The sequence below is a fragment of the Lissotriton vulgaris genome, chromosome 3_1 (assembly GCF_964263255.1).
Source record: "Lissotriton vulgaris chromosome 3_1, aLisVul1.2, whole genome shotgun sequence".
Lineage (NCBI taxonomy): Eukaryota > Metazoa > Chordata > Amphibia > Caudata > Salamandridae > Lissotriton > Lissotriton vulgaris.
This window is the reverse complement of record NC_141689.1, coordinates 719196664-719218457: the sequence shown is the minus strand read 5'-3', so window position 1 is coordinate 719218457 and position 21794 is coordinate 719196664. Positions and strand designations below refer to the sequence as shown.

At 44.3% G+C, this 21794-nt stretch overlaps 2 protein-coding genes across 2 annotated transcripts in view; one reads left to right on the top strand and one right to left on the bottom strand.

Annotated features, from left to right (window-relative positions):
* MCC (MCC regulator of Wnt signaling pathway) overlaps positions 1–21794 on the top strand; it is a 1280822-nt gene that overhangs the window by 14343 nt on the left and 1244685 nt on the right. The window lies entirely within an intron of this gene.
* LOC147726962 (zinc finger MYM-type protein 1-like) lies at positions 13904–16723 on the bottom strand. The gene is made up of 2 exons (XM_086962740.1): positions 16602–16723; positions 13904–16047 (listed from the first exon to the last, which is right to left on the bottom strand). Exon 2 carries the CDS (start codon positions 16013–16015, stop codon positions 13904–13906), a length of 2112 nt encoding a protein of 703 aa, XP_086818866.1. The 5' UTR covers positions 16016–16047; positions 16602–16723.

The window sequence follows — 21794 nt, the reverse complement described above, 5'->3', positions numbered from 1 at the left end:
AAATATTCGCAGAATGGAGATGGTTTGCTAGAATGGTATTGACGTGAGCCTCAGTCAATTTGGCAGCCCACAGGAGGAGCGAAATGGGGCGGTAGTTTTCTGCTTTTTTGGGGTCCAGAGCAGGTTTCTTGAGAATTGGGACCACCTGCGCCTGTTTCCAGGCAAGGGGTACCGAACCCGAAGTCAGGGACAAATTAATAAGCTCGCGAAGAGGGGGGAGGCAAAAGGAAGAGGATTCTCTAAATTGTGCGGGCCGTAGAGGGTCTTTTGGAGAGCCTGATTTCACTCTGATAACAAGCTTATCAAACTCCTCCATGGAAAGCTCTGAGAGATAGGATAATGACGTAGAGGTTTTAGAAGTAGCTGTGGTACTCTGTCGAGGGTCAGTAGGGTTGGGAAAGGCACGATAAATACCTTCCACTTTGTCAACAAAGAAAGTGGCCAAATCCTCGCAATGGGAGGGAGAGCAGATCACAGTGGTAGAGGTTCTGCAGGTGGCAAGGTCTTTCAATGCTTTAAAGATAAGTTTGCTAGGGTTGTTACTAGCATTGAACTCACGAGAGAAGTGGGAGGCTCGGGTCCTACAGATGGCTCTGTGATATTTCTTGGTGGTGGCGCGGTACAAGGCTTTCTTGACCGGATCATATGACTTGCGCCACAGTCTTTCGGCTTGTTTACACGATTTTTTTAGTAGCCGAAGAGTGTCATCATACCAGGGGCTGGAATGAGTGCGCTGTTGTTTAGACAGGGTGAGAGGAATAAGCTTGTCTAACGCATTGATGAGCCAGCTACAATAAAAGTTGTAGCCGGATTCCACATCTGTAAAAGGGGCCAAAGGGACTTCGTCTAGCAGCTGATGAAAATCATTGAGTTTCAACTTTTTCCAGGAGCGCCTGAGAATGGCGGAAGTAGGGGCGACTGCAGGAGGATCCTCAAGTAATAGATGGCATTCAATTAGGTGGTGGTCTGTCCAGGCCATAGGTCTAGGTGGCAATACTTAAGCCGATGTTATGGAAGTAAAAAAAGGATCTAGGATATGACCACCAATGTGCGTATTATGTTGTATCCGTATCCATATCTCTCAACTCCAAAATCTTCGTCCTATTTCCCTTCTTCCCTTCTGTTCAAAAATCATAGAAAAGGTGGTTAACAGGCAGCTCATGGAATAGCTTGAGGAGGAAGCCCTCCTCCATCCCTCACAATCTGGATTTAGAACTGGCTACTCTACTGAGTCAGCCGTTCTCTACTCCACTGAGTGCCTTAGACAGATAGTGGATGAAGGAGAGACAGCAGCGTTGGTTCTATTAGATCTGAGTGCAGCTTTTGACACCGTGCTGCACACAAACGCTGCTGTCTCGTCTTTCTGATATGGGGGTGGCAGGATCAGCATTAGCCTGGATACGATCCTTACTGGCCAATAGAAGCTTTCAGATGCACTGCCCACCCTTCAAATCTTCCCTCAGGAAGGTGAGCCATGGGGTTCCCCAGGGCTCTAGTCTGAGTCCCACCTTATTCAATATCTATATGGAACCCCTGGCTCACGTAGTGGAGGCATTCGGGGTGGGCATTGTTAGCTATGCTGATGACACCCAATTGATATTCAAGCTTACGCCTGACCACAGAGAAGATGCCACTAACTTTTCTAACTGTCTGTCATCAGTGGCCTCATGGATGAACAACAACTGCCTGCGCCTTAATGGCGAAAAAACAGAACTGCTGGGGGTTGGGAAAGCAGCATCAGCTTGGTCTCACAGGTGGTGGCCCACCAAATTGGGCAGTCTTCCTATTCCTGTGGTTTCGGTAAGAAATCTTGGCGTATTGCTTGACTCAGACCTCTCTTACAAGTCCCACGTCAGCAAGGTGACTGGTAGGTGCTTCAGCATACTGAGGGTCCTTCGGAAGGTCTTAGATCTCCTTCCTACTGCAGCCAGAAAGACTATTGTCCATGCCTTGGTGACCCCCCACCTTGACTATGGGAATGCTCTGTTTGTAGGTCTGAGTAAGAAAGGCCTTCACCAACTACAGTGCGTTCAGAACGCCGCCGCACGCCTTGTGCTCGGGCTTCCTCGCAGAGCTTCTGGGAAGACCGCTCTGGCCAAGCTCCATTGGCTCCCAGTCAGGGAACGGATTAAATTTAAAGTCCTTTGTTTTGTGCACCGCATCGCCCAGGGCAAAGGCCCAAGCTATTTAAAGAACCTCCTCATTGCACATCGCCCTATCCGGAATCGGAGATCGTCCGGCGCGATGCTGTTCAAACTTCCCCGTATCACCAGAGCCAGGATGGGTGGTCGTTCTTTTAGGTACCTGGCCTCTAAACCGTGGAATGAACTCCTGCTCTACCTCCGAATGGAACCCTCCGAATCCAGATTCCGGGGGAAACTCAAAACGTTTCTGTTTCCTACTACGTAAACCTTCCCTCTCTTTGGCTCTGTCAACATCTGCCTTCTGAAATCTAGCAGTAGTCACTGCGGGGACACACTATTCGTTTGTGTAACCAGGCGCTTAACAAATGGCTTATTATTATTAATATAATTATTAGCCTTATTGCTCTTATCTGCAGGTGACTGTCTGCAGCAATACACAATATAGTTTTGCATTGAAAGATAGTTGCCAAATGGAGTGGTTGCTGAGAGGTCATCTTGGAATTGTATTGTGCATAGTATATCACTGTTTTTTTCACTCCAAGACAGCAAACATTGCTTCTAAATGTGGCAGCTATGTTGAGACTTTTAAACACCAACACTATGCACAGTTTTGCAAACGGCCCCCTCTCTGTTATTTGCTACATTTCATTTCATTTGTCTATTGCAAGTATATGCCTCCCATGGTTAGGTAGTGGCATGTTTTAATTTATCTACCTGTATTCTTTTAAATTATCTACCATGTGCTTTTTAGGTCTCGCCTATGCAGTGCGTAAGCGCTGCTTTGGAGTGACCTCTTGGAATCACTCTGGGCTTTTGTTGAAACTCATGCATGGTTTGCATTGTTTCCTATTAGTACTCGTGTATGTATGGCGTTATCCTTGCAGGAACGAGCAGTGGCGCTATCTGTTAGCAAATATCGTGCCTGACGCTGCTCGTTCCTGCAAGGTAACCGCTGTACATGCAGACATAAACTTTCGCGGCTGCGGGCCTTGTCTTTCAGCGCTTGTTTCCTTCAGCTTTTGGTGCCCAGTTCTTCTGTATGTCCACATGAGGGCAGCACCACATTACAGATTTATTTCCCACTATTTTCAAGTTTTGCCACATGCCTTAAATTTAATGTTTATATTTGGTGATTTATAAGGACGCCACTGGCACACATCTAGTGGGGCGTTTAAACAAAATGTGTTTCGATAACTGCATCCAATTGTTCTCGTTCCATTTTGGAGACAACTGAAGTGTTTAGTCAATGACGGTCAACTGAAGTTTATAACGCACACTTTTAAGAAAGATAATATATTAAATCTATGCATCGCTCTTAACTTTAAGGTTGTACTTGCTTTTCCTCAGGGAATTTCACTGATTCTTTTTCCAACACCTCTCACAGTGAGTAGCTTTGAGAGTGAAGCGCACTGACGCTGTGCTTTGGAAGGGGTGTCTGCCACTTCTCCTGGCCCTCTCTCACTACGTGTTCTGCGCTGTCGCTTCCTGGGCACTAATTCGTGCTCTGCGGGTGGTAAGGTGAGGGGGCTCGCGCCCCACGCCGGCGAGAGCAGGAGCTTCCCAGCGCCAGCATGTAACGACCATTAGTTATAATGAGGTAACCCAGTACCCCTCCGAACCTGAGTACTAAGTTGCAAACAAAAACAATGGTTCTGTCGGGAATCAAGACAAATTTCTTTGTAATGTTGAACACTAATAGATAGTTACAGTTCTTTTCACATTGTCAATCATGGAAATGTTATACAGGATATTTGCAAATAAAAGAAAAGAACACACACTGCAGTTTATGATTTTTGCAAAGGTATTCTTTTTTTGGAGATTTGCAAGAATAAATTCAAATTCAAAAACATTGGTTGTCCAAAAACAACTGAAAATCTGGTCAGGGTGAAGTACTGAGGTGAGTGATAGTGATAAGTGATTAAGTGAATAAGCAGTGACAAAATAACTTATAGACATATAAGATAACATCAGTCCATCTTATCACATCAATAGTCTCATGCAACACGATTAATAGTTTTATCCGCTGAGACTCAGTATAGACAGATTGATAGTGTAACGTCAAGGTTTCGACCCTAGTAGATGGTTCGGACTTATTAGCAACCGTATTGGGTCTTCATCAGGACAAGGGGACGGACTACCTGGTAATTTGAAGGAAATTAGGCTTCTTCCGTAGCCTCTGCGGTCGGGCTGTCAGCCGACCCCCTTGTAGGTAATTATCCAAGGAGTTATCTGGGCAGTAAATGCAGATTCATTCACCAGCCGGTGGATAAATCAGGAAAACAGTGCCGCAAAAGCGATCACTTGAGGAGGATGTCAGCTAGCGTCTGAATCGATCTCCGTACTGCACTGAATTGACCACAAGGGGGTCGGCTGACACCCCGACCGCAGAGGCTACAGAAGAAGCAAATGTCGTATATAACATTTCCATGATTGACAATGTGAAATGTACTGTAACTATCTATTAGTATTGAACATTACAAAGAAATTTGTCTTGATTCCTGACAGAACCATTGTTTTTCTTTGCAGCATGTAACGAGAGGCAGCTGCAGGGCTGGGTCCACCTTCATCCAAGCTCTCCTCCCTCCTTTAGAATTGAAGGCAGAATGAAAAAGTTGGAGTGCAAGAAATGGCACGGGAGGATAACAAGAGAATGGGGTAGAACAGAAAGGGGAGGAGGGTTAAAAGAAAGGCGCAACTGCACCGGGAAAGCAAAATAGTATAAAGGAGAGGAGAGTAACTGTATGAAAGAAGACTTGGTGGCCCGCTTCCCTTAAGGGGCTATATAAGGGAACAGAGCGTCTTGCGGGTAACTGTAAGAGTTGTGCCCCCAGGCAGAAAACTGAGAATGGGGGCGGAGAGTAAGAAAGATAAAAGAAAGTAAGCACCAGAGGTGGGCTGTAGGAAAGAAGGAAAAGAAAGACAGAAGATCCCGCTCCTAATCTGCGGAAAGGTAAATCCCTGGTGAACTTATCTCTTCTATCGACTCACAGTTCTGCTCTAGTCTCCTGTCATTCATAAGGTCCCAAAGGCGAGACCTATTGGCTATGCCAATGCTTGTTAAGTTTGTGTTTCTGTTTAGTGTTGTAAGTACTTGGATTGAAGAATGAGTCAATGAGTGGATGTATGAGAGCAAGGAAAAGTAACAGATTGCATGTATGTTGACTTATTGAGTATCTAAACTCAAGAGGCAATTTCAGTTATAAGCCAGACCATTTAGAAAATTAACATTGCAAATGCTTATATAAAATGCTTGCTTTTTTTCTTTTTCTATAATTGGTGCTTCTAAGAAACGGAGACTTCGACTGTAGAATACAGCAGCGGCCCATGCAGGTAAGAGTGGTGGGCTGGTGGTGTCCTTTCGGCAGACGACGACAAGGGAAAATTAATTATTTATTTAATTTCCCCTCATGGTCATTTGTCGAATCCCCCCCAACCCGCCCCCACCACCCCACCTCACTAACCCGCATGGGCCGCAGCTGGCAGAATATTGGGAATCCAAAATTGTTTGTACCTACTTTATTGAGCCTATATTGAAAATGTCATTGCAAAAATATGGCATCTGGAACGTGTTCAAGGAAGCCTTTCTACGTGTGGGTTAAAAAAACAAATTTAGAACGCTCTTATGATCACAGTGCAAGTCCATATATAACCCAGTGTGACTTATTCGATTGCTCTAAACATATTTATCAGAATTTCAGTTTGGAGTACATGATGGTTTCTATTTGTTACCCAGTGGGTTATACAGGTGCTGTATTTGTTCTACTATTATATCCTAATGGCGAATGTTTTTTGCATTTTATGTTAGAAACCCGTTGTATGTGTTGTGTAGGCACATAAAAGTGTTTCATATTTACTCACAGACGCATGTCTTCGTGTGCAGGTAAAGATGGGAAGGGCTGACTTTCCATACTCCCAGTCATGCATACAACTTCACTCTTAGCTGGGCCAGTAGAAACCTGGGGCAACAGAGGACCAAATTAAGTGGCATTATTGACCAAATTATAAAGTCAGAACTATAAAATCATGTGACATTATGTGGCAGTATTCTCGAGATTTTTTTGTCATTTTAAAAACGTGATACGAAAGGGATCCTGGTTCTGTGCTAAAAAAAGAATGTTTCTGAACATAAATGACACACAATAGCTAGATTCTCTTGCAGATAATATTCTTCAACAAGTAACAATGTTGCATTCGACGGAAATCAAGCCTGCCATAGCAAAGAGAAGTGAAATACTTTTGTTTTTCTTTACTGTGATTTCTTTTTTGAAATAATTGCTTCATGGAGAAGGATGTTCGTAGAGTAACATGCATTTTCACAATCAACATTTTAATTACAGAGAAGGAATCGTTATTTCCACTCTGTTTGAATTGCAATAGTTGTGTAAGGGTTTATTTTAAGAAAATCCTTTCTACAGTAGATCAGACGGGGTCATTAAAACTGACTGGGCTACAGGTTCGCTTACTAGTTTAATACATTAATTCAGCAATCCACAATGGAAATGTGAACATTACACTTTTTTAATGTATCTGCCACTGCTTTGTACCACACATACAACTGTGTTTTTTTAAGTAGGTTTTGAACACTTTGAACTAGAACCTTTGTTGAAATCTGCAAATTATGCAGTAGATGTTGGACTATTGGCAAACTGGAAGCTGGTTGGGTAGCATATCATTTGTTTTGCTTGTCGTACACTATGTCTATTGTAACATGAACTGTGACAGTGTCTGTCATTCTAACTGGGTTGCGTTGGACATTTGATTGACCAAGTTACACCCGTGAATGAGGCACATCTTACCGTTACTCGGCAGCTGAGAACCGACAAGTCCTTACAGAAGAAGCTGCCTGGCGAGCAAAACTGGACTTCCATTTTCTTTCAGTTTGCCAAGTCTCCTTTTGCACTTTCCTCGTTAGGTAAAGCGTATTCTCTGTGTTTGAGGCATGTATGGGTCCAAAAGACCGAATAGTCTTGAGCTGCTTGGTCATCCATTCCCCAGACTCTAATAGGTAAAGCCTCTGGAGTGGAAGTTGGCAAAGGGAACACACCATCAAGCATCACCATATTGTTAGGTTGATATCGAGGCTACTTTAGCGGCTTCCCTAACCTCACATTAACAACAATACAGAAACAGAGAAAAAATGTGCACATATTATATATAGAGGGGCTTTGGGTCAGCACTTTTCATCAACTGGTCTGGATCATTCTCATTTGGCTTCCAACCTGCACAGCATACAGCACTGGAGCAATGGGTTAGCGCATTCGGCCATTGGCTCTTCTACACTGTGAATGATCGCATTTGTTTGTAATTTCAGATGCACACCTGACTATAAAGAAGTGCACTAACTGCCCAGGGTAGTGAGCCAATCATGTATATTGCCATTACTTTATACTTGTAATTTCTTTTTCATAACCGAGTTTTTTGCTTTGAAAATACACCCTGGCATCTCATCTTTACAATATAACGTTGTTTTATATTATTTTTTTGCACCCTTCCGCACAGGTGTGTACTTTCAATTCTTTATCATTTGCTTTTTGGTTACACTTGTTTGCTTAAACTATGTCTTCAGGTTCCAGTAATTCAAAGCCAATAGCCCCTTTCTGTGTTGTGCTTTTAAGCTAAAAAGGGTTTCTATACCGCTTCTGAATACTCCTGCCTGCTAGTAAGTTAACATTTTTATTACAAACCTCTGGTTACCATGCTTAAGAGACAACATTTGTTTCCTACTTTATGGAATTAATGCAGTATTTCTTTTTAATGAACCAATGCCCCAGCTTGCCACCTTCAGACCTATTGACATCCAATGCTTATGTGGCGTTTGAGATGATTTTGATTTATTAAAAATGGTGTTTCTAATATTGCGAAGACTTCTGCACATAAACGAAAACACTGCACTTTACAAAATTGTATTTTCCTGTGTTTGACCCACTCACTGTTTTCATTTCTCCTCTGTCATTACACATAAAGTGCACTTATGAAATGCTTCTGAATTGACACGCTGTTCTTGAAGAGCTCTGGAGGAAGTCGTATGCAGCATTCAAGGCTTTCCTGCTTGTGTTACAATACATAAATGAAATCGACATTATTTTTGAGTGTATCTAGATTTATGCTGACATATCCGATGACCTTAGATCGAAGGGGCTAATTTTAACATTCAGTGAGGGGATGAAACTGGAATAGTGCTAGATGATACTGTATTACATTTTGTGTTCTAATTTGTTCAATGATGTGTGGTCATCTTATGCTGACAATGTGGTTTTCACTCTGTATTTTACCATAAAAGGCCCTGAAATTGGAAGTGAGCCAGTCTGGTTTGCTCAGACTCTTTGAGAACAGAACTACGCCAGTTCTAAATATATTTGTTCTTATCAGACTCTTTGCTGCATCTGATTGTGCCTTCCGCTAATTTCCTCTATTCATTTACCGTGCTTTTGGCTATTAATTTTGCCTTCTGCATTATTTAATAAACGTTTGTGGTATGCAAATGTAGAAGGCTCACGAGTCTTTGGAAACGTTTTCGAATTCCTATTTATGTATATTGGAAAATAGCTCTGCATGTGTTATTGTACGCAATACAATTGTCAATGTGCAGTGTATTTGCATAGGTGTTGTAGTGCCATTGTGAGACCTCCCTATCATTTATACGAAAATGTGAACTTCAGTAAATGCCATCTAAAGTAAGGGGCCTATTCACAAAGGTAAATATGGCCATAAACCTAAGTTTACTGCCAAATTTACATCTGTGAATTTACAAAGGAATTCCTAGCAGGCATAGCCCATTTACTGGGGCGGAGCTCTCCGTCATATGTGCAGAGATCTGCAGCAGTACTTCCACTAAAAAAGATGGGAAAATTAGTGTTTAAATTGTGGCCTTCCTTGAAAGTTTGAGAACACCTGCTAACACGGAGGGTTGTTGGCTTTCAGAAATTATGACCAGACCCCTTTCCTACCGGGAAATGGTCTGAGATTTGCTCCAGCAAACAGTTGCTGTAATTCCCCTTTCAGGGTAAGGAGAACACATCCACCACATTTCGCATTTGGAAGCGAGAATTTATTCCCCCTGCATGGAGTTTTCCGCCACGGATAATTCTCATCAGAAGAAATGGAAAGAAAAGTTAAGAATCTTGTGATTCACAATGGAATTCACATGGAAACCTGGACCAGCCCCAGATTTGCATGCTAATTCCTATTGGAACTGCTGAATTCCAAAAAGTAGGAAGTCTGCACACACACTTGGAAGTAAATCTGTGAGTACGGATTTGCTACTTTTTTTGGTGAGTAGGGTCCAAAAACGTTTCTATCTAGATTACTATCAAGAGACTCTCAATCTGTTTGAAACAAAGCCCCTGAACGTACAGTACAGTAAACCAAAGCTGCATTTACATTCAATCAATCGGAGTACTTGTAAAGCTTGCTACTTACCTGTGAGGGCCCCAAGGCGCTGAGGGGAGGGGGGGTGCTGCTACTGCTCGAAGAGCCAGGTCTTGAGGAGTCTTCTCAAGGCGAGTAGGTCTTGAGTCTGCCCTATGTGGGTAGGGAGGGTGTTCCAGGTCTTGGCGGTGAGGTAGGAGAAGGATCTGCCGCCGGAGGGAGTTCGTTGGATGCGGGGGACAGCGGCGAGGGTGAGGCTGGCGGAGCGGAGCTGGCGGGTGGGGGTGTGGAAGCTGAGTCTGCTGTTCAGGTAGGCTGGTCCGGCATTGTGGAGTGCTTTGTGTGAGTGGGTGAGGAGCTTGAAGGTGATCCTCTTGTCAACGGGGAGCCAGTGTAGGTCTCTCAGGTGGGGGGTGATGTCGCTGCAGCTGGAGACGTTGACGATCAGTCGGGCGGAGGCGTTTTGGATGCGTTGTAGTCGTCGTAGGTGTTTGGCTGGGATTCCTGCATAGAGTGCGTTGCCGTATTCCAGTCTGCTGCTGACGAGGGCCTGTGTCACCGTTCTTCTTGTTTCGGTCAGGATCCACTTGTGGATCCTGCGAAGCATGCAGAGGATGTATTGTAGCAGGAGGAGGAGAGGGTGTTGACTTACTTAGACATGGAGAGGGAGGAGTCGAGGATGAATCCTAGATTGCGTGCATGGTCGGTGGTTGTTGGTGCTGTTCCTAGTGTGGTCGGCCACCAAAACTCGTCCCAGGCTGAGGGGGTGGGTCCGAGGATAAGGAACTCCGTCTTGTCCGAGTTCAGCTTCAGACGGCTGCTCCTCATCCAATCGGCGACGGCCTTCATTCCCTCGTGGAGGTTGGTTTTGGCGGTGTGTGGGTCCTTGGTGAGGGAGAGGATGAGCTGGGTCTCGTCAGCATAGGAGATGATGTTGAGGTCGTGATGGCTGGCAACTTGTGCGAGGGGGGCCATGTCGGCGTTGAACCGCGTTGGGCTGAGGGATGAGCTCTGGGGGACGCCGCAGACGATGTCAGTGGCTTCGGATCGGAAGGGTAGGAGGCGGACGCTCAGGGTTCTGCCGGAGAGGAAGGAGGTGGTCCAGTCAAGAGCCTTCTCTTGGATTCCGGCTTCTAGGAGGCGTGTCTTTAGAGTGCGATGGCAGACTGTGTCGAAGGCGGCTGACAGGTCGAGGAAGATAAGGGCTGATGTTTCGCCGTTGTCTAGTTGTTGCCTGATGTCGTCTGTGACGGCGATGAGGGCTGTCTCGGTGCTGTGGTTTCGTCTGAATCCGGACTGGGACAGGTCCAAGATGTTGTTGTCTTTGAGGTGGCGGGCCAGTTGCATGTTGACGATTTTCTCGATGACCTTTGCCGGGGACGGGAGCGGGGAGATGGGCCGGAAGTTCTTGAGGTCCTTGGGGTCCGCTTTGGGCTTCTTGAGGAGGGCGTTGATTTTGGCGTGCTTCCAGCTTTCCAGGAATGTCGCTGTTTCGAAGGAGATGTTGATGACCTTCCGTATTTGGGGTGCGATGGCTGCGTCTGCTTTGTTGAGTACGTGGTGTGGGCACGGGTCAGACGGAGATCGTGAGTGAATGGAGTTCATGACCTTGCGTGTCTCGTCGTCATTGACGTTGGACCAGGAGGTCAGGCGGTTGGCGCTGGTGGTGTTCACAGGGGAGGTGGAGTCTGGCGTAGTCGGGGCGGTCGTGGTGTTGAAGATGTCGTGGATGTCAGCGATCTTGCTGTGGAAGAAGATGGTTAGTGAGTCGCACAGTTCTTGGGAGGGCGGGATGTCGTCGGCATTGGTGCTGGGGTTGGAGAGTTCCTTTACGATGCTGAAGAGCTCTTTTCTGTTGTGTGCGTTGTTATCCAAGCGATCTTTGAAGGAGGATCTCTTGGCTAATCTGATGAGGTGGTGGTGTCTGCAGGTGGAGTCCTTGTGGGCTGCATGATTATCTGGTGTGCGTTGGTGGAGCCATGTCTTCTCCAGTTTCCGAATGTATCTCACTCATGCCTATGCTTGCCGGTGCACAACTCTGGACATGTTGTCCACTCTGTTCATTGTTCCCTAGGATGGTAGAGCGACTGAGCACACCGGACTTGGGACAAAGTGGTGCACTTACATGCAAACTGCAGTTTGCTCTGTGAATGTGAGGCATGGATACATGCAATAAAACATGTAAGCAGTTAAATAACTTAAATCCTTGTTATGCACTATCTTAAAAATAAAATGTTCAACTATGCTAAAGTTGTATACCCAAAGTTTTTATTTGTTTTTAGAAATGATGGTCTTTCCAGCTAGTTCGTGGTGGCTTAACGAACTGGACATGGGACTTGATGGTAGCTGGGAATTCGTTTTGAAAAATGTGTCTTGGTTCTGGGTTCAAAGACTAGAAAAGAAAGTGTACATTGATGCAAAACGGAAGCTTTAAATATGGATAATTTGCTAGCTTTCATCCATTTATATAAATATATTTTTCCCTAATTATAAAATATTTCTGAATGAAATATGTGCCCGTTTTAAATTAGACATTTACCACGTGTTCGGAAATCTACACCTATTTCCCAGGAGTAGCTTTCTACCTTTAGAGTTTATTTAATTGCCTACTAAATCAAGCTTAGTTCTGGTTCTTAATAAGCTGTGTGTGCTCGGATATTTAATATAAGCAGTGCTAAGGTAGCGTAAATTGAGAACTTGTGTAATTGTCATGACATTTCAATAACACAATATATTTAAAGGACAAAAAGTATAGCAATAAGTTGCTTTGGTATTAATGCAGGTAGTACTGCGAACTCACTGGTCTTATTGAGATAAATAAGTTCAGATAAACAGGATTTAGGTGTATTGCAGGAATTTATGTTCGCTCTTACTTTCCTTCTAGTGTTTGTTCATTAACTCTTTCCGGATAGAACATTCGTAGCATCAAAAGGTGCTCTGAGAACAATCTTGTCCTATGAATATGGATTCACCAAGTGCCACGATTTACGGAAGTGACATCATTTCCGCGTTGACCTTAATTAATATCACAAGAAATGACATCATATGAACTTTAACCTAATGGCATCACCAGAAGTGACCGTGTGTGCACTTTTGCCAAGATAACATCACAGCAAGTGATATGGAAGTGGATGGAAATTTTGAAATCGCCCCTCCCCCTTAAAAAGCAAAACAAAATCCTATTGAAATAGCTCCTACGAATGCCACTAGCGTCAACCAGTATTTGCAGATATAAAGCTGTAGGGGCTCTTAATGTTTGTTGCCTGGTCTGATTATGCTAATCAAACAACTTATAATGAGATTTGTAGCCTATCAATGAGGTTCGTAACCACACGTTATCTAAGTGGCTATAATTTTGGACCACTCATACAAGTGGGCAAACATTGGACTTGTTCAGGATTGCCTCTTGCAATCACTCCCGAAGACAATAATAACTTGTTTTTTTATATAGTTCTCCTTACTGCGCTTCTGCCATTTATAAGTGTTGTAAATAACAGGTGTTATATGTACCAAATTTAATGGTACTTAGTATACCAACTTCAGGATGACTGAAGGCTGAGTGAGCCTTGCTGGGATTCAGTGTTCCAACTTGCAGGGTCAGTACCCCTTCAGCGTTACATTTCAAAGTAAAGTTTAGTTCAATAGGATTGAAAGCAATAAGCATCCAGTGCATGATATATATATATATTTGTTATTTCACAGCATGCCCATGTCACGGCAAACAAAGTGAAGGCAGCGTGGCTACTTTCACTTTGATAGGTGTTTGCAGGGTATAACCCTGCCCTCGTGCACCATTCAAGATGGGACTTTCCAGCACTGCCTCTCCATAGTGAATCCCTTCTTGGGGATAGCACCGAGACCAGGATTCCTAAGCAGGGATCCACCCACTAGACACCAGTGAAATTGATTGTTGGGATGGGGCACTGCCTCCCCTGGAAATAGGCCAGTCACCCCTACCAGGGTGCAACCGTTTTTCTGCCCCTGGGGGTTGTTTACCCCCAATCTTCCCCATGTAAGCCCCAGTGGCGGCTGGTGACATTTGAACCTGGTGAGGCGGAAAATGATTTCCGCACTGTAGCTCGCGAGCGCGGCGCGCGTGCCCGAACACCCCCCCCAACCCCCCCCCCCCCCGAGAAAAATGTGAAAATCGAGTGGACAAATGGTGCATTTGCAAGCAATTTTGAGAAGGAAGGAAGGTTAATAAAGAAATTGTGAAAGTGCAGATATGACAGTAATAAAGAGATGTCATACACCATAGGTAGCTACCTGCTTATTCAATATGTGGCTTCATAACAGACTTTGAGATACAATGCATTTCTGACTACCTCACAGAGGTTTTTTTATTTAAAAACAAGTAAACAGATCGAAAACTAGCAGAATTCACCATATAGTTACTTTTTGTAATTAAAATCAACACGTCTGTCCTTAAGAGCAGCAAACATTTCAATAACTTGTTTGTTGAACTCTGGTATTCTTTTGAGCAGCTCGCTCTCTATGGAAAGCATTGCTAAAGCATTCAGTCTTTCCTGAATCATTGTGTTCCTCAAGAATGTCTTAATCCGGTTTAAGGTCGAAAAACATCGTTCCGACTCTGCTGTTGTCATTGGAGTGGTAATGACAATTTTTAGTAAAGCCACTCTCTCTGTAAGTGACTTTTCCATATTGAGTTTCTGGATTAAAGTCAGCAAAGCAATAGCACCAGTGGCCTTCCGGTATACACTCATTCTGTAGAGTACAGTCAACTCAGTTTTCAGGTCCTCTTTGCTGAGCATTGGATAAGCCTCCACAGCATCATTCAGAGCTTGCTCAGGGAAGGATTGTTCATATTTTGCAAACTGGTCACTTTCCAATAATGAGGCACTCACCAAATGTTTTGTGAAGCGAAAACGTTCTTGTGCATGCACAATCACAATGTCACATATCTCCTTTCCTATTCTGACCAGAGTGCTGATGTTTTTCCTGTGGTTTGAAAAAGTAGAACCCTCTGGCAGTGTGCTGTCTATATTGTCGACCCCATCTCTCACTCTGCTTATGTTGGCGACAAACATTTTGGTATGGCTTTGCACAGAGACAGTATCTATGGCTCTTGCTTGTAACTGGTTGTACAATATGTCGACATAATACATTATATCATGAAATAAAAACAGAAGGAACTGAAACTCTCTGTCTTTTAGTGTTCTAGTAAAGCCGCGGGCTTCATTCTGACTCCTGGAATCAAACTGTACATTGTTTTCTATGGCATCAAAACATTTCTCAAGATCCTCCCTATATTTATATATTAGGTTGACTGTACGACTGTTGAAGTTCCACCGGGTTGAGGATCTCCTTGGAAGCCTCTTCTCCACAATCTCCTGAAGTACTTCTGTTCTTTTGGGGGAACGTGAGAAGAATGCTGCCATGCCTCCTATATCCTGAAAGAAAATTCGTGTCTCAGGGGAGTTTGATACTGCCTGTTGCATAATTAGATTAAGTTGGTGGGCGTAACAGTGCACATAATGAGCATTAGGGTACACATCTCGAATTTTTTTCTGTACTCCGCCAAGGCTCCCACTCATTACGGATGCACCATCATAGCTTTGTGCGATGAGTTTTTTCCTTTGAGGGAGCTCTGGGAAAATGAAGTTGAGTTGCTGCAGTATAGCTGAAGTAATGGTTTCTGCTGTAGAGTCTGTTAAATGAGTGAAACCAAAGAACCTCTCCACAACCTTACTGTCTTTGTCAATGTAGCGAAAGACCAATACGGACTGTGTTTGTGTGGCTACATCAGTGGTGTCATCAGCCTGAATAGCCACAAAGTCTGCGTTTTGCACCTCTTGGACAATATGGCTTCTCACAATTTCAAGCATACACTCAAGGAGTTCATTTTGTATTGTTTTAGATGTGCCCTTAAAGACTGTAGCACTTGCTAAATGTGCTTCCATTTCCTTGTCTATGCTTGCTATTAGATCCACTAGGCCTCTGAATATTCCAGGATTTGAGGAATTTTCCGATTCATCATGGCCTCGCAATGCCAGTTCGAAAGCACCACAGAAACGAACACAGTCTATTATTTTTGATAGTATGTGTCTATTCCTATCAACTGCTTCATTGTGTTTCTGTACTGTTTGCCGGAATGCTTCACTTATGTGGTGTTCAATCGGCGTGTCTCTCAACATTCCCAGTCTCGTCAGGTTTTCCATGTGGTTGCTTGTGTGTCCATGTTTCTTGATTTTGTCAGACAAATGCTTCAAGTCTGTTACTCCTACTTTTGTCCAAGAACTGTCACCACCAAACAGCAAGCAAGGGAAGCAGAACAGAGCGTTTTTTGACGGGCACCCTGTAAGCCAATCAGCCTTTGTGTACCAGGTGTTGGAGAATGTACGTCTGTACGTCTTTCCTCTGTCCTGGGTACTTTGTTGTAGTTTCAGGTCAGGCTGGTGGGGTCCCAATTGCTTTATATGCAGTTTCTCTTCACGTGACCGTCCAAAGAATGACCTTGCAAGTAGCTGTTCAACTGTATTCATCCTGATGCTGTCCTTGCCAATATTAAAGAAACCTGGCAATAATCAAAGTGCAACATTTAAGGTTTGGTGCAATTATATCAAATTCCAGTATAAATACATATATCTTGTTGCTGAACAACAATGCCTCTTTAACCATAAATAGTCCTAACAAAGTTTAGGTGTAATTTTTGGAGGCCAAGAGTCATATGAAACTAACTATGAAGCAAAATTCTTTGGTCTTCACTTGGTCTTCCAGATAGCCATAATTGATAAAATACAAAACACCTAATCCGGACCTACACGGACTGTGGAAATATGATACTCTGACCTCTAAGGACCACTCCATTCTTAAGGTAGAACTACTTAGTACCTCATACCGGTTGCTGAAGGCACTGAAACAGACACTGCTTGAGGGCCTTTAACAAGGAAAGGGATAGAAAGTGACTTTAGCAACTTGTATTGCCCAACACACAGGGCTAAGGCCATTAGTAAATTCCATCCACTGAGGGTAGAATGTTCAAAATGTGCACCCACCCCAACCACCATGTAGTGACCACGTACATAGCCCGAACTCCAGCCAAAACAAATATAGCACCAGTTTCCTTACCTTTAACAAAGGTGTTTGCTGGGTTGTAGCTGGGGTGAAAGAACAGCAAAGAAGGTCAGGCCTCTTGTTCTCCGACCAAAATTGTCCAAAAATTAGGTAAGGCAGCTTCACAGGCTTTACCAGGTGCTGAAAATAAAAATATTACAATTTATTTGTGAAGCATTAGGATAATCATGCAAAGATGGGGGTGGGGGGGTTGTCAACATAACGCTCTAATTTGTACCTAGCAGTTTGCATGGAGCTCTGACAAAAGCAATATTCCTAACTTCTATTGCTATGGAGCTAGTCACAAGTGAAGCCAAGGGGCTGGATTTACATGCTGGAGCAGGTCCACCGGCACAGTGGCCTAAAGTGCTAGGGTCCTCAATTGCTCGCTTCCACAACTAGCTCCACGGGCACCCACATACCTTTGTTTGCACACACTCAGTGTGCAAAGTACAAATTACACACTGATCACACCCTAGATGAGACTGACAATAAAACCAACCAATAGTAAGCAATCTGCAGGCTGTAGGTGTATATAAAATTGCATAAACTAAAATACTTAAATAAATATCTCCACCCACCCTCTGCTCTCACCCCACACTTGTATGTTGTGTAAATTCATATCAATTCATTTGAACAGTGCTCATCACCATTGTAACAAATTCGTAGCACACCCAGTCTGTATCGTACTGGCTTAGGAGCGCCAAATCAGTTGCAGAATAATGTATACTTTTTAGCCACTTTGCCTACCCTCAAACACAAGATGTAAATACCTGTAAATAAATTGCACTCATTTAGCAGTTAGGAAAGCAACTCTGAAACAATGCCTTTCAGTTTACATGCAGCACTTTGATGCCAGTCATGATTCACTGAGCTATGTTCGAAGGATGGTAACCTATGAAGTTCAAGAAACTGATCTATGTGGCAAAAGCAGCAACCCACTGAGCTATCTACAAAAAGAAATCTGTGATAGGCATGCTACACTTTGTGCTTTGCATCATGAACATTAACACTCTAAGCTGTTTTAGCAGGAGTCAAAATTATCACTAGATTGATCACAGCTCTCACCATCAAAGTGCATCAATCACCAGAGTACGCATGCTGTTATTATTCCCTGAAAAAGGCAGTAAATAAAAACATATTCGCAGGCTGTTCTTATCTCTCCTCAGCCTGTCATTCAAATGGCTCCCCCTCGGCCTTAGCGCACAGAGCAATGGCACCTGGCCTGCTCGGATTAAATCTTCTGGGGGCCCTAAGCAGTCGAAATTTCCGGGCCCCCTCACAAATTATCTCCTAAAATCCGATGCACTGTTCTTTTTCTTACAAACTGACAGCTGCCACAGTATGAGCTTTTAAGAGACAAACTGCTCTGTGATTGAATCTGATTTCTCTGCTTTATGTGCTTAAAGTTGCATTTCGACCCTTTGTTGCATGGCCCCTAAAAGAAGTGGGCCCCGTAGGCCAGTGCCTACTTTGCCTATTTCGTCATACGGAACTGCCAGAAAGAGACGGTGGAGATATTCCTGAAGTGGGTGAATTAGAGGCTGTGCAGCTGAATTGGAACTTAAGGAAAGACCAAAGATGCGACGAGCAGCCTGTACACAGAAGGCTCAGCCGCCAGCCCAAGCAAGGATGAATCAACTGAATCAACAGGTTGGCTACCGATGAAAGGAGAAAAAGAGCAGGGACATTTTAAATGACGGCGATGATTATCTTATTTTAAAATCCTCCTACTGCATGCTTTTGAGCTTACTTCTAAAAATAGATTGCTTAAGTAATTCATTTATTCGTTGATAGCTTCATTTCTGTAATTGAACTTTTTTATACTAGTTGGAAACATCTCGTAGTAAGTAAGGACTGGTAAGAGGAAATAGGGCTTTGTGTTAACAGAAATTATGTCGGGTGTGTTCTTTTCATCGATTGCTAAATTCAAATATGTGCCAGTTCATGGCTTTCCGAGTATATTTTTGTTTCAATTTAAATGAAATCACGATTTTCACTCGCGTTTTTAATGTTACTCCAACTTGACCAGTTGATCGATTCGCTGACTTGTGGAGCCTTAAGGACGAAGACGGTAACCAATACCTGGGTGTCCACCAGACCTGTTTATACGCGTGCGCCCCCCTCCCTGCCCCGGCCACATTATTATGCAACAAAATGCCGACTGGAACCTCACCTGCCTCATTTGTAAGCGCTGCGCGCGTGAGAGTCTCTGTATGTACAGGGCTGGGCTGAGAATACAAAGCAGCCATGGCGATTCTGTCTCTCAGTGAGAGACAGAATCGCCATGGCTGCTTTGTATTCTCAGCCCAGCCCTGTACATACACCCCTGGCAACTGCACCTGGTCCTGGGGGGGGAACAAGAGTGGCAGTACAAACATCAAACCGGCTGCCATAGGAAGCGCTGTAATTACAAAAAAAAAAACGTACAGACCGACCGATGGCAGTTGCCCAAACCCGTCATGGCACTCTCAGGGGGTACAGCTGTGGGATCATGGGTAACACGTAACGGGTGGGGGTTTCAAATACAATTCAAAAAGGGCGGTAATCACCACCATTGTGACTCACTCACCTCAGTAGTTCTCCTTGCGATATCGTTACAGTACGGTAACGGTACTGTAGTAGTCCAGCTCACGAGGCAGGCCAGGAAGAGTTACCATCAGGAGGACAGGAGGAGCACGCACACCACGTTTGAAGCGGGCATCACTGTGTGGAAATGGCTGCGGGTGCGGGGTGAGACTAGTGACTAAGCAGGTGAGTGACGTCACGTCATGCTAGACGTCATCAAGCAGGTCAGGATTGGTCAGAGGGCAGCCAAACTCCCCGCCCCACTAGGAGGCTGGGGGCTGCGTCATGAGGCAACCCCCGTTTGCAAAGGGGGGGGGGGGGCTAGTGCGCATTTCCCGCCGGGCAAAAAAATGACCTGTCCGAAAGAGGACACGCCCACTAGCGCCCCTGAGCAGCCCCACCCCCCCTTTTCCTGATGGTTTCTGGTCCGGCCCGGTGACCGGCCGGCCAGAAACTTGTTGCTAAATAATTGAAATTTATTTTAGGCACACTGGCAGTCCCGGATGGCGGCAGTGCGCATTGGGAGGGCAACGCCCCAACGCCCCAATGGACGCACCGCCGCTGGTAAGCCCACTAGACACCAGGTAAAGATTGGTAGGGTTTACTTACTCCAACCTATCCCCCATCCCAAGGCATGCAGCAAGTACACACACTGGGGAAAATGGTTTAAAAAAAAAAGGAGGACTGCATTGGCCGGCCCAGGCATCAGGCTAAGCCCCGCGTCAAAACAAGCCCAACAGTTTTTCTACCTGCCTTGGGGCAGATTGGTGGGTTTGCCCCAATTCTTCCCGCCATAAAGCCCAAACCTCCTCCACCTGAGGGGGGACAGAAAGTCCACTAGATGCCAGGGTAAAATGTCTAATGAAAGAAAGGATGTGGGAGCCCAGGCATTAGCTGTGTCCCTCTACAGCACAGGCCCATCAGTGTTTCTGCCCCCTACTCCACATGAAGGAAGATTGGAGGTTTTGCCCCCAATCTGCCTCCAGGGGAGACAGAAAGCCTACTAGATGTATATATTTAAATAATGGTTTGGGGGCTGGCCTGTCCTGGCAGGCTACACACCCACCACTAAAGCCCCAACAGTCTTCCTGCCCTCTTGAGACTAGCATATCCCCATCCCCACCCACATGGCAAGCAAAGGGAAATTTTGGTTATTTTAGTTTCGCCGTATGGGCAGGTAGAGATGGTGTAATTCCCAACTTACCATGGGAATGGCTACACTATGGAGGCCTGTGTCAGCCGCATCCAGGGAACCCTAATAAATACAGACATTTCTGAAAAGTAGACACCCCAGAGAGTCCAGGGTGATGTTACTTGAGTTTTTTACACTCTCATTATTACCGAGAATGCCCTCCAAACCTCAAACGTTTTCTGAAAACCCACTTTTTCGTCACATTTTGGTGAAGGAAGTTTCCTACATTGGTAGGGATCCACAAAAACGTCTCCCACTCAACATTCACACACATCTCTCAATAAAAACAGTACACCTGCTTGTGTGGCTAGGCCTAGTGACCAGGACAGGAACAGATGAAAACTCTCATCATATAAATTCCACATGGTCTTCGCATGGTTCCCGGTTTGAGTTCACTTGATTAGTTTCTTTGGGTAAGCCATGAGCAATTTCTCCAATTAGCTCTTGCTGAATTTGGAATTTTGTCTAGTTTTCAGAAATATGATGCTTTACTGTTTCATCCAGCCGTTTCACACCTGTTTCTACCACAGTCTACAGGTATGTTGAAACCGTAACAAAATACAAAAAATGGGTTGCTACTTAGAAAAATGCATAAAGTGCAGTACAAAATTTGTTGTTTTTTAAAGCTCTGGTTGCTCCTGAAAACTGTGAAGAAAGTGATGATAGGACATCAAATCTTTTGTTGGTGACATTTTTAGAAGAAAATATATGCTTTCTTGCGCAGCAGTTTCTTTTCCCATTTTTAGTCTTTCCAGGGAATCCACAAACCCTGGATACCTTTAGAATCCTTGACATGTGGGCAAATAAGGTTAGAAATTTTCCATGGATACCTCTAGTAGAAATAATTTGGAAGGGTTAAGCGCAAGGTGCTCCAAACATAGGGCACAGCAATGGGACGGGTAAAAGCCTCTGTAGCTAAAGGGTTAACCTCATTTTGCAGTACATTTGTATGCAACAAAAAGAACAACAATGTTTTCATAGTTGACATATTAGTGTAAGGTGTGGGCAACCTAAATGAAAACATTTAACGTACCCTAGTTCACCCTTCTAAACACTATGTTGTGGCTCGAACAAGCCTTGACTTTGACATGTTGTCTGCAGTTCCAGCACATCACCTCCAATGCCTAACATCCTCCCCCAAATCGTACCTTAAATCCCACTTGTATTTTATAGAGAAATAGGATGATTTACATTTGAAATGTCTACCTGTCTCTGTCAGTGATCCCATGTTCCTAGAAATCGCACTGTTCTTTGATGGACCTCATTGACTACATTCTTGTCAGACAGGAGGCACGACCTAAGGCTTCCTTTTGCATGATGGTGCTGACCTAATGAGCACCAATATGCCAGGTTACCAAGGGGTTTCAAGTAACATGCCAGCTGATGCACAGAGGTCACAGTAACCTCTGCCTGGTGACCCCCAAATGACATCCATGCCTTGTTCCAAA